This window comes from Lycium barbarum, chromosome 2 (genome assembly GCF_019175385.1).
Source record: "Lycium barbarum isolate Lr01 chromosome 2, ASM1917538v2, whole genome shotgun sequence".
NCBI lineage: Eukaryota > Viridiplantae > Streptophyta > Magnoliopsida > Solanales > Solanaceae > Lycium > Lycium barbarum.
The window spans coordinates 140963677-140977280 of NC_083338.1; the positions used below are offsets into that span (position 1 = coordinate 140963677).

Genomic DNA, 13604 nt, shown 5'->3' on the forward strand with positions numbered 1-13604 from the left:
CAAGAACTCTCTACAGGAATTTAGCCAAGCACGGATAAAACCCAAAACACTGAAGCCATGTAGAGACTCACCATGTCATTGATCTCTGCTTCGGCAAATGATTTACCATCCACGAGCATGCTCCAAACCACTTTCTTTATTTGCAAAGAGATGCGCATAGCACAAGAAGGACTTTTGTTCTTTTCTTTTTCCATCAATCGGAGTTGTGCAGCTTTCTGTAGAGCCATCCTGAGAGAAGCAGATGCCGCTTTTCTAGATTTTTGAGCATGTACTAGTTCTTTCTTCAGTCTTTGCACCTACAAAAAGTTGATTTTTATAAGCCTTCATCTAATACACCTTTTCTTCCTATTAATATAATGAATATACATTTTTTTTATCAAGTAAATATAGTTTCATTCATAAACGTGTCCAAAGTGGCCGTATACAAGGGGTATACAAAAGGTAAAGAATCGACAAAAGGATATGATTCTCTACAAACTCCGTTCAATCATCTATACAACAAGGAACTCTCTGTTCACACCAAAAGAAAATAAGGGAATGGAATCTACTTTGAGAGAAACTTGACTCTACACCTTCAAAAGCTCTCTTGTTTCTCTCTCTCCAAACTACCCACATTAAAGCAAGTGGAACCAAGTTAAAAGCACTTGTCTTCTCCTTCTTCTCCCGCTCTTCCAACTAAACGTCAAATCTTTCACAGTTTTTGGCATTACCCATGGAGTGCCAAAACCATCCAAGCTTATCCCACCATAGCCTCATTTCAAGCAAAATTCCTAGAAATCTGTGAACTTCATAGTCTTCACTACCAAAGGACACAAGTTACCACATGCAAACTATAAGAAGCAGGGTATGTTCGTCAAAATAAGTGAACACTGCATATTGGGGCATATAGGTGTTTAAGAACACGGAGTCTAAGCAGACATACCCACTTTTATTCCGGCTTAAACAGGTTAGGTTCAAGTGGGTATAAATAAAATAAGCATTGAATCATTTTGAAGAATATCTTACCTTTGCCACCAAGACTTCTATTTCACCAAAAATAGTCAGTTAAACTGTCAAAATTATTTACCATACTTTCATAATTACTTTCTGTTTAAATTACACTGTAACTGCACTCTCGAAAAACAAAAGGAAAATAAGGGCAAATATCTATAATAGAGGCTTTCTATACACCATTTCAAGAAATTACTTGACACACTCATTGTCTGTAATTTAAAACATAAGAGTATGAGAATGACAGCCATCCAAAGCAAACAAAAGGCTACATCCAGTCACTTTTCACCTGGAAATAATCCACGAGAATTATCAAGAAATAAAAAAAGAAAATAATAGGCACGTAAATCTCTTCTGTGTGGTTTGCGAGCTATTGCACAGAAGCAGGGTTTACCCTATGCGCACCTAAAGGGTAGGGGCTGCGGGTTCCCTTGTCATCCAAAAAAAAAAAAAAACACAGCTATAACTTTCAACGATTGTAACAGTAAAACTAAAATCAAGAGAAGAAAAGCCTTGAAACCACATTTGCATCACTATAGTGCACTGGAACAGATTGCCTTAAAAACCTCCACTGGGAGAAGAGAATCTCAAAGCAACCTGAAACTTGAAAGAGAGAGGTGCAGCAAGCTCATCTCATGGCATACTATTCACAAAAATTAGTAAATTGAAGTTGAATTGCTCATGATATGTGGAGAAACTATGGATAAGAAAAGTAAGTCAAGCAGAGGACCATGAAAATTGAAAAGCCCTTTTTTGCTTCTTTCACTTTTTGGCAGGTTGTCACGACCCATCACTATTGATATCCAACTCAAGGTAGCCTATATGCACAGATTGGCCGTCTGTATTTTATAGGAAGTTGGACCAGTCAAGGCATGTGGTTGGACTGGGTCATGATTGTGCTCATTAGTCGCCCCCCATTTTACTTATTTAAGTGTGTGAAAAATGATAGTGCTTGGGAAAAGAGCAAAATGCAGAAACTCTTAATTCAACTGGAAGAACATTGGAAATTGGGAATCTGAACTCTCCTTCGGGATCATCCGATTGACAAGTGTCCAGGCCCAACAAAAAGGACATGATGTGAGAACCAAGATATGTAAAGGAGGACAATTACTAAGCCCTTTATGGGCCATAATAACCAATATATTCCATGTCAAAGGACCTCAGGTTTTCATTTTTGACTAAACCGTTGGCATGGATCTCAAAATCTTCCCAAATTCAAAAACTTAGCTTTTCGTACAGAAGTCCAATGCCATTTTACCAGGTGACGGCCTTGAATGATATTCTAGGCCATAGTGGCAACTGTGCCTCTTAGAAACAACGAGTAAAGAGTGCGTATGATAGGCTTAGACTTATGCAATCATTTCAGAATCAACTTGTTAAACAGGAAATGAATTCTGTCATATTTCACATCTAAACAATATTAAAGTGCTTCAGAAAGTTCTTGTCTTACCAATATGGACCTTCCACCAGTAATAATCCAATGATCACCTTCTTTTACCGGGTTCCTGTCGGCAGGTGCATCATTATAAAGAGATAATTTCCTAATATCATCCTGGATCAACTTCTGCACTCTCTCTTTCTGTTCAAGGTTCACTCTTGCCAGTTCTACCTCTTCAACACCATCAGGAACAACTTCATCAGCCTCCTCTTCAACATCTTCATCGTCACCTGCCGGATATGACAGACTAACTTTTCGAGGCCTGTTTTAGGATTTTCAATTAATTCTCTCAAAGATTTAGGATATATATATGGAGATGCAACTCATCACATCCAAGTATAATAGAGGCTTCTAAGGAACAAAATGAGGGTTAGATTGCAGCTCTCCAAAAGCACGTTAAACACAATAATAGGTTTAGTAATGTTACTCCATCCATCCCAATTTATGTGAAGGTGTTTGACTGGGCACGGAGTTTAACAATGATAAGAAGACTTTTGAAACTTGTGTCTAAAACAAGTCATAGATATTTGTGTGGCTATAAATCATTTCAGTAGAGGTAAAATGGGAAGTTTAAAGTTAAAGTGTTACTAAACATAGAATGGTGCCATTCTTTTTGGGATTGACTAAAAAGGAAAGAGTGTCACATAAATTGGGACGGAGGGAGTAATAATTAGAGATCTAAATAACTGTCCTTACTTTGGAAGCCGGGCAAATAGAAGATTGGTCAACACATCTAGCATAACTTGGAACTGGCGGGATGTCATTGTTGCTGTTATATTATCTGAATTGAATGAAAGCTCCTTCAAAGGCTTCACCTATGATAATACATAATCATGATTGAAAATCGAATGATGATAACATCGTTATCAAAATAAAAAAATAAAAATAAAGGGATGAAAACATATGATGTAACAAAGAATTGGTCGATAAGTCGGATAGAATTCTCACAACATAAACCAACATGATTAGGTTATCACAGAATTTGGAAGCACGGATACCTTCAAGTCTGCGGTTCCACCTTTATGCCTAGTATAGCGGAAATACATATCACAAGGCATAAAGACCCTCTCCAGTAAAGCTCCAGTGCGCTTCACTTTCGGAGAGCTTCTTCGAATTTTAGGAAGCCACTGCAGTCCAGCCCCTGGATCTACATCAGTTGGAGCAACATGTGCCTGCACATGTTCTAACATCACAGAATACTCCATGCGATTCCATGTCATTTCAGGTTGAGATTCACGAATTTGAACATTTCCTCCACCTAGAGCTTGTTTAATCACATCATAGCCAATGGAAAGAACTGAGTGGAAAGAACGAGCCAAAACACGACCACTCACAGCAGCTAACAGAAATCTACCCTGTCAAAACAAAAAGGTTCCAATAGCATTAGCATCAATGAAAAATTAGAGCATTGCGATAAAGTTTAGATATTAGTTTCCCCTTTCTTTTGTATTTAGGATTACTGATAGTCATGATTTTGCTTACAACTTTCGATTGAACATGGCTAAGATAGTAAAGCCAAAATCCTTAGAATCTCACATTGCAGAAATAAGTAAATGGATCAAGACTGGTCCAGATTGTTCAATAGAAGAGTAGAGAACGAGGAAATTATTACTCCAAAAAATAAACAGAGTAGCGAATGAGGATGCCTAAACAAAACAAATTACAATGCAATAAAGGGAGATGACTTCTAATCTGATAGTAAACAGCTGAATATATCAAATACTACTATGCCTCAATCCAAAGCAAGTTGAACTCGGCCTATATGAATGGTTCTTTCAAAACCAACCAAACCAACCTTACCGAATTGATTATTAAGTTTTTTAAATAAAATCGCAGGTTTTGATATAAATCTATAACAGTACCGAATAGTTAGGGCAGGTTTTAAATTTTATAAAAGAAACCGACAAAAAACTGAACCGAACCGAACGGAATAAATTATATTGTATAAAATGTATATTATATTGTATGAACATTAAGTCAAAAATAATGAAACGTTAAAATTTTGACCTTGGGCGTTGAGGTGGATTCAAATGGAAATGACTACAAGTAACACCTACAACTACTCTACTATTATTGAAACTAAATTGCTTACGGCAATTTTGCAGCAGCAAATCACCAATGACATGACAGTGAATTATATACAGTAAACTAGGAAGCTATGTTCCAGAACCAATCCAATTATTTAATACTGCTCTAAAAAATTAACAGATGACTAACTTACATTTGCATCTTCTGAGTGAAGATTGAACTGTGGTTCAATTACATTGACCATGAAATGGCGAGTGCCCTCCCCCTCGGTGTCTTCAATGTTGGCAAACTGTGCTGGTAATAGAAAAAAGAAAATGGATAGTATGCAACAATAAACATTTTGCAGCGAGGAGTTCAAACAGTGAGAAGGAGAACAAAAGATTATGACTGATATCTCAAATATTATATAAGCTTTTGTATCATGCAAATGCAGCTATGTCAAGCTGCTATAATTAATCAATTGACAAAAAAAGAGCTAATGTAGAAGGGAGATTGGATGTGCCAAACATCTGAACTCGAAATATGTGACATCATCATGCTGTCTATCAGAAACAGCCTCTCTACCTTTACAAGGTAGCGGTAACGGCAAGGTCTGCATACACACCACCCTCCCCAAACCCCGCTTGTGGGATTACACTGGGTATGTTGTTGTTGTTGTTGTTGTTGTACAGATTAGGCAGTATAATATTAGATCAGAAACTAAAACTCCTGATGTATAATAACTACCAACTATACAACAGACTGCAAGCATTTTAGAACCGTGTTAAGTTTCACTAATTCTCAAAGAAGAATGCACACCTCTAATGCTCTAAAGTCAAGATAGAGAGTCAAGGTCGAGTTAGAGCTTACCAAAGGAACTAGATGGAAGAGTTTCTACTTTAACTTCACTTGATGGAGGTGATTCTGCTTGTGCTTTTGATGGCCTCACGCGCTGTGGAGAAGAGGAACTTGCACCATGACTGACTGGAGACTTCTGGTTATCATCTTGAGGTAATTCAGTTCTATCAATTGCCTCACTATCCTGCAGCATCTTTCTTTGGGCATACTGCCTAGAAGGAGAAGGTTTTGGAGTTTCAAAAGCTTTAGATATTCCACCAACCCAAGACCAAACTGCATCCCTATTCTCAAGTGTCCACAAAAGCTTAAGACCATAGACAAAGATACGCTGACAATTATCAGCGATCACTACATTATATCCATCATCATCACTAGGGTCAGATCTTGTATGGTCATCACTTTCACTCCCATTTTCAAACTCAGATCTCACATATGTCATCTCGACATTTCTCCTACCAGCTTCTTGCCACGCCAACAACCTATCTGGTTCAGCTTTTGGGGCTTGCCTTCTGATTGTAAAGTAATCAGATGATAAAAGAAAACCATCATCATGCTGTCTCTCCATGCTGCTGCTCATACTGCTAGTTTTATCATTAGAAGACCTTTCTGTTGATGCAGATTGTGATGTTTTCCTAGTCATTTTAACAACCTTTGCAACACTGCTATTATCATCTCTATTTATAAATGCCTTAGGCATGTGCAGGTCAAGACCCTGGTACACAAGATCAAGAGTGTCACGTTTGGTCTCAAATGTGTATTTTTGCTTCCCCCGGCCATAATAAAGTTCATACTTTAACTTGTTCATAGAAAATGTCAGCCCCTTAGCTGGGTCATCATCGTCTAAAGGCATATGCTTTATGCATGCTGGTGTCGCATCAACTCTGAACATAAATTCCGTCATCACCTTGTCTAATGACAGATTGCCAGATCTAGGAACTCTCGGAATTCCAAAACGCGGCCACCTAGAGAAAGACCGCAATTTGTGAGGCGGATTATAATTTAAGCTCCAGAATTTCAGTATCCATGCCAAATCATGAGGACCAAGTTTTAGTGTTGGAAAAACTGACAAGCTATCAGGCTTTGTTGCACCACTGCCAGCTGCACCCAGGACACGTTGATCACCCATGGAACAAAAGCTTGACTGATTATCATGAGTAGGAAGAGATGGCCTAAGCAACAGATTCCACCTTAGTGACAGAGAAGTTGATCTAAACGGGTCATAAACTTTTTCACGAGGCACTCCTTCACTAGGAAATGCAAATAAATAATGGTTTAGAGGGTTCCCAGAATCACATTCCCACTCCATTATTACTTCAAGGCTAAAGGCTGGGGCCTCTATGAAACCAGGTGGAAACTTTAAGTTGGAGTTCTTCAACAAGCTGCTCAGTAGAATCTTGAAGTTCTTCGCAGAACAATAAACACGACCATCTGACTGCTGGAGTTCCATACGCCCAGATCTTATCTGAAGCTTGTCAGACTTCTCATAAGGATCAGTACTGGCAAGAATATTCCATTGGGACTCAGAAAAATATAAGGAGGTGTTTCCATGAATGTAGTTCCTCATTTCATCCCACCAAGGCAAGCTCTTTTCTTTTTTCAGCAGTGGAGGATCTGGACTTGGATTCCTGATGCTCAAATTTGCCCTGCGCAGGGCCACTGTAAAAGCATAGCTAATATCAGCAAGAGCTGGTTCAAAACCCACTCCATAGGAAATTTCTGCTTTCTGGAAATGTAAAGGCAAATCGGAGTATGTTTTCATTGGTGGTGTTGTCCCACTAGCAGAACGGAGCAAACGGACCTTCCTCCATCTCCCAATGTACACATTTTGGTGGATTTGGGGCTGAAAGCAAGTTGCCTACACCCAATAAAAAAAAGGCTGAGTTTGTGTCAACGAGACTGTTGTCAAAATTCAGAACATTCTAAAGCAAACTAAGATTGCTTCTCAAGAGTCAAATACAGTAAAATGAGGAATATAATATATCTTGCACTTTAACTCCAACACAAAGAAGCAAAGTTAAACATAGATATTCAAATTGGTAATGCCATCTCAAATGAAGGCTTACCGCATAGACAAATTTCCAACGCTAACTTTCACAAGGTAGCATTTCAGTGATTACATATGGAAAAGCTTGATCGTTCACCCAAGTATGGAGTTTGGATAGGAATTTATAATGATTTTATATGTTACAATTTTGTAAGCTATTGATTCTAGAAAAAAAATGTACAAAATTACAACAGTCAAATCGAACGATCAAACCATACCTAATCAGTATAAATCAACTCAAACTAATCCCAGGGCTTTCAATCTATTATAACCCAGGGAGAACCACACCCCAAAAGCTAGCTATTAAGGTGTGAGAGCCCAAGGTTACATAAGCCACCGATGTGAATATAACAGACCACCACCCTCCGTATGTATCATCCTCGACGGCTGTGCGCTAGACATTACTAGCCCCGGACGAACACTGCCATACAGGTGTCACCATCCAAGGCACGACAGCACAAAGGGGTTGGCTCTAATACCAATTGTAATAACCCAGGGAGAACCACACCCCGAAAGCTAGCTATTAACTTGGAAGAGCCCAGTGCTATATAAGACACCGATGTGGGACATAACACACTCAAGTTGGTATATTCATGTCAAGAGTGTGAGACATGTATACGGTTCAAAGGCCTCTAAGATTTAGCATGAACCTAGAAATAGGATGCACTTACCGACCGGTGAAAGGAAAGAGTTATTAGTACTTATTCTTTTAACAAACAATTAATGTAAGTCGCATTTTCATGATTCGTTTTGTTAATGATACACATTACTTCATCAAAAAAAAGGAAAGAGTTGGGTCAGCCATCGATAAAGGAATATCGAACTCTACCCATGTGAGGCCTCGTAGCTAGGGAGAGCCATTGAATTGGATGGTTATATTAGAACATCAGTGGAAAGGTCGAGAATGCGCCTAAAAATAGCGTTAGAAGCCAGATTAGCAAAGTGTATCCCGAGTTAGAGCAAATGCAGTGCGACATCCCGGCAAAAAAAGGCAGTTGCACGGACTCTTTACTTTCGATGCCTCACCTGTGTCGGATTCTCAAGAAAAACACTACTTTTAAAGAATCTGACACGTAACAATCGACATTTTGGAATCTCAACTCCTACTAGCATCCTCAAGGATAGATATTTAGAATGTTTATTCAGTTGGCACTTTCTTTCCCCAGAAACATTGTGGATAACTTTCTGGATTTTGTTAGGTCCCTGTCTCTAGCTTAGTAGAATATTCAGGGAATCCTATTGGCTGTTTCACAGATTTTAGCCTATGTTTGCTTCATGTTTTGTTTGAAGCAGCTCTTTTGCTCTCTTGTAACCTTGCATCTTCTTGATGCTTTTCTAAAATGGTTCGATTACTTTACCAAAAAAATATATATATATATATCTAATAAAACTTGGAATTTAGGCCGAACTCAAGCCCCAAAACTAGCTCACAAGGGGACAACAGCCCATTTCCTCCACCAATATGGGACACTTAACACTCCCCCGCACATCCAGGACTAAATACCTAGAGCGTGGACAAAGTAATATGGGGGCCAGGCCCAACATTGAGAACACCAGGTATAAAAACGCAAAAAAAACAAAAAAAAATTAAAAAAATAAAATAAAGAGTAACACGGTTTGAGAAGATGCAGAGATATTTGTCATGGTATAAAAATATCATACAAAGTGACATTAATATGAGTGCATCAACAATCAAGAAAGTGCAGCTAAGACCGCAAGATCAGTCTATTTCAGATATTATATTTTCACAGCATTAAATTGAAAAAGGTAATTGAATTGCAAGAATTTTCCTGAAAACATTACTCATCTATCGCAGTAATCATTTCAAGGAATAAACAAACAAGAAGACCCATACTATTCTCTGCAAAAGAAAGTAATAACGCTAAATTTTACCAAGTCCGCCAATATGGTGCTGAATATATAAAAGAAAATATTACAAGTATGCTACAGACTTCCCAAAATTCTGGCAGTTCAAATATGCGAAATAGCAAAGAAAATCTACACAAGCCCTACAATATGTAATTAGCTTTAAGGTTTGGATTAAAATAAAAAAAAAAAAAAAGAACTGTTTGAATTTATCCAAATCTTAACAATGGTAATAGATTCAGTGAGTCTTATTAAATCATATTAGAAGATGGTGCTAAATATACAAAAGAAAATATTACAAGTATGCTTTGGAGTTTCCAGAAGTCTGAAAGTTCAAATATGCGAAGGAGCAAAGAAAATTTACACAAGTCCAAAATATGTAACTAGCTTTTAAAGTTAGGAGTAAAATTAAACATTAAAACGCAACTGTTTGAATTGATCCACATCTTAGCAATGGTGATTCAATAGGTCCTATTAAAACATATTGGATGGTTTGCCTGCTTTTTTCATAATGAGCGCCAATTGGGTTGTCACATCCTTCAGAGAGAAATCATTTGTATAGGTTAAAGTGAAACGCAAGTAGTTCTTGTTAACATATTTTCACCAAAACATTTTTTTAACAGTTTGGAGATGAAGAAAATAGGAAGAACAATGATTAGACCTGCTGAGCCAGTATAACACGTCCTTCACATCTGCCAGAAGTTGCAGCAAACAGCGGGCACGTGTAATTTCTTATCCGAACAACCAGGGAACCCGTATGCAGATTGATATTACTACCATATAATCGTGAAAATGGGATGCTATGCGCACGACATACTGGATCAAGCTTTTGCAGAATCTCTATCATCCCAGCATCACCTCCTTCAATTCTTGTCAAGGTTACATCCAATTCTGTAGCAGAAACTGAAAAGAGAGAACTCCTGGCTGTGCTAGGCTTGAAACCCCTTTGAAACCCTTCCCTACAGGCTCCAGATCCTTGCGATTGCACAAGATTTTGGCATGCCTGGTAATACGACCTAAATGACTGCTTATAAATCTCCTCTTGCAATTTCTTAATGGCTAAAGTGTCATCCACGTCAATCTCTTCCCCATTGAAATGGATCTTACCATCTTCAAGAGAATCCCTTTTTTCTGCAACGCCAAGAGATTTGCCACCTTTAGAAATGAGCTCATCAATAAAGTTTAATCTGACAGCTAATTCACAAGCCTCCTTCTTCAACAGCTGATAATGTTCATCAAGCCATCCCTGCATTGGTTGTTCTTCTATATCAGCAGTGAGCTTCTTTATGCAAAATCTAACTCGTCCAATTTTTGATGAACTAGTCTCTTTAGCTTTTGATTTCACTTCCTTATTTGGAAACAAAAGTTTAGTTTTTGCAGCAGTAACAAGCTTTAAAGCTCGAAGCATTTCCTCAACAGAATCATCGATGGCCCGTAATTCCAACTTGTATGGCATGCATATGTGGACATCATGTGCTTGAATAACCCAATCCCATGTTGTGCCTATCTCGTGTTTTGCAGTTGATGCACTTCTAGAAGCATTTGGAATGCGAGAGACTTGCAATCTGCTGCTTCTAAATATTCTTGCATTATTAAAGCTGAGCATTAACCCTTCAAGAAGCACACCAATCCGAGCATTTTCAGAAAAGATTGACTGCACCTGGACAGTTGTCTCAACACCATCTCCAACTTCAGCAGATATATTAAGCATTTCCACATCAATAGCAAAGATGGATTCTCTTTTCTTGCGTTTATCCAGTGGTACTGACTCCATTGAAGTCTCATTGCCCTGCCCATTATCTCTAAGGTCGCCTTTAGTAAGCTCCTGAAGCTTCTGATTGTGCAGAAGTAATTTCAAGTGCAGCCCGAGTTCAACCAAAGCTATATGTACGTCAGGCTCCCATCTGACTGATATATCAGTGGCACTAAAGAGTGAGCACACCGCAATCTCCTTAAGACCACCAGATCGCCTCACAATTTTTGCGTTCTGCATGTCAAGCAATGTAACTCTTGCTCCAGGGAGGTTACTGTCTTCCAAATGTTCTTGATAGATTGATCTCGCTCTTTCAAGCTCCATTTGTGTAGATTGTTTCTCCTTGTTAATGGATAGATTTAGGTGGAAAATATCAAGGGACAGAGAATACTTGAGTTTTTTAAGTTCAACTGGAGCTGTAGGTGTTATAGTTGCAGTGCGGGGTGTACCATCAGCTGAAACACTAATTACAATTCGACCTCCCTGAGATCCATAGTTGGCACGTTTGGGATCAGGAACAACAGAATTTTCCAAACCCACTTCTCCACAAACATTTAAAGAACATCTTTCTAGATTGAATTTGATGAGTTGAATCCCTTTCCCTGATGGCTTGGATGATTTTGTCACCCGGTTGTGTGGTTTCTTCCCAGAACCAGAAAGACTCTTCAGTAAACGCTTGAAAGACAAAGCTGTAGACATCAGAGACCCAATGCGCCTGAAGGTTAAGTGAACACCCATCCCAGTAACATCAACAGAGAGAACTGTTTTATACTTGAGGCCATCTTCAGGTGAATCCATATCTTTCTTGCCCCAGTCAGCACTGATTTTTGCAATATAAATAAGTGAACCCATGTTCGTTTCAACCCCAAAGAGGCTCTCCTTTAAGCATTCCCGATACTCATCTGACATATTCAGATTAAATTCACCAAGTTCCATGTGAACCCCTGTGCCTGTACTTGATATATTATTGGCAAAGACATGTGATGACTGTGAACAACCCTGCAATGTACAAAAGGAACATGATATCACTATTTAAAACAAAAAGATGAAGTGACATGGTTCTGATAGACAAGGATTTTACAGACACAAGCCGAACAGTTAACTATCTGTGCTTATTCTGCTGTCTAACTTTTACCAGTTTGCATGGAAATAGAAATTCATCGTTAAAAGGATAGAATGAAATTTAAGATTAACATGCCCTCAATTACATAGAAAAGGCCCAAAAAGAATCAACTCAAGCAAAGGCCAGCAGCTCACTTGTAAGTTGAGGACATAAGTTGTTAAAAAGAGTTAAAAGACAACCAGTTTCACACAATGGTGAAGTCAAAAACACGATACCCCACACATATTCAGAGGTAATATACTGTTTCAGATATCCTACACTGCTCTCAAGTTAACTATCCAAATAGCCAATTAGAAAGCTCATGAAAAGCTTTTTCTTTCTTTAGCTGAGCTCGGACACAAAAGAAGATAGCTTTAGACAACACAGAAACAAAAAACAAACTCACCCCACCCATTCGGCATAATGTACTATTCAGATACCCAGCATTGCTCTCGGGCTTAAGGAAACAAGTATGAAACATAGATAGCATGCAAAAAAGTTAAATCAGAGCCAGAAAACTTTCCTCCTGTGTACGCTAAGATACAGATGGTTTTTGAAAAGAAAAGAGAAGTCTTTTAAGTGGGGAACCAAAAAACTAATGCCTTTAACATGGGTAAAAGGTGTGGATATGATGTCAAAGGGTCTTACATGATAGAGTGGTGAGCCATTCAAATCATAGAGCACTATAGTCATTTCTGGGGCTGAAATAGTGGAGGTCCACATGAATGCTTTATGATCAGATGAGTGTGATTTTTCAGTAGTAGTTCTTTCTCCTTGAAGAACCATTTTCTTTTTTCTCAAAGCATGAAGGCGCATCCACGGATGTAATCTAGTTATCACCAGGTTGCACTGAGTACCTCCAAGCTTGACATCAACTTCTGATCTAATGGGTGAAGCAGGCTGTAAAGTAAAGCATCTGAAGCAATTAAATAGATAATGGAGAAAGTAAAACATAAGACTTGAAAAAACATTAACGCCGTGGGGAAAGCATCAAAAATGATACAGAATCAAATGAGAACATGTCATGAAAGAGACCAGTTCAAATAGCAGTCTGCAAACCTAATAGATTTAGTCATGTGTAATTAGATATACTTAGATGTCCTAACTTGTACATTCTTTTATTTATTATTGTTCGTGAGATATTTTCTTTTATAATAAGCAATTTTCTTTTATAATGGCTAAAACCCTGTATGGCCGAATTTCCAAAGAACTAGTTATTATGAGAAGCATTTTTTTCCAGAATGGCTTTTCAGAGTAGTACTTCTGGAGAGTAGGTGGTTTTTGAAGAATTTGATAAACAGATTGTGTTTAGCCAATCTTTTCAAAACACACTTTTGAGTGTAAAATTACGAAAAAAGACAGAATCAAGGTTTCCGAATAAAGAATCTCAAGATTTGTCTCACAATTATATTAACTAAAAAGAGAAGTAGTTTAAACATTTATAATAAGTTTTTTTATTTTTATCTAATTTAAATAAAAAATATATGTTAAAGCACAGGAAGACATAATATATAAATGGAGAAAGTCAAATAATGCTTATTGTAGG

General features: G+C 38.0%; 1 protein-coding gene across 2 annotated transcripts in view; it reads right to left on the reverse strand.

Annotated features, from left to right (window-relative positions):
* LOC132627648 (protein SABRE) overlaps window positions 1-13604 on the reverse strand; it is a 39783-nt gene that overhangs the window by 8066 nt on the left and 18113 nt on the right. For both annotated transcript variants that reach the window (XM_060343108.1, XM_060343109.1), the window contains 8 exons: window positions 12707-12958; window positions 9865-11955; window positions 5306-7148; window positions 4650-4750; window positions 3427-3783; window positions 3125-3243; window positions 2441-2690; window positions 72-296 (listed from right to left, as the gene is read on the reverse strand). In XM_060343108.1, the coding sequence (XP_060199091.1) occupies window positions 72-296; window positions 2441-2690; window positions 3125-3243; window positions 3427-3783; window positions 4650-4750; window positions 5306-7148; window positions 9865-11955; window positions 12707-12958 (5238 nt within the window). The remainder of the gene's footprint in view (window positions 1-71; window positions 297-2440; window positions 2691-3124; window positions 3244-3426; window positions 3784-4649; window positions 4751-5305; window positions 7149-9864; window positions 11956-12706; window positions 12959-13604) is intronic.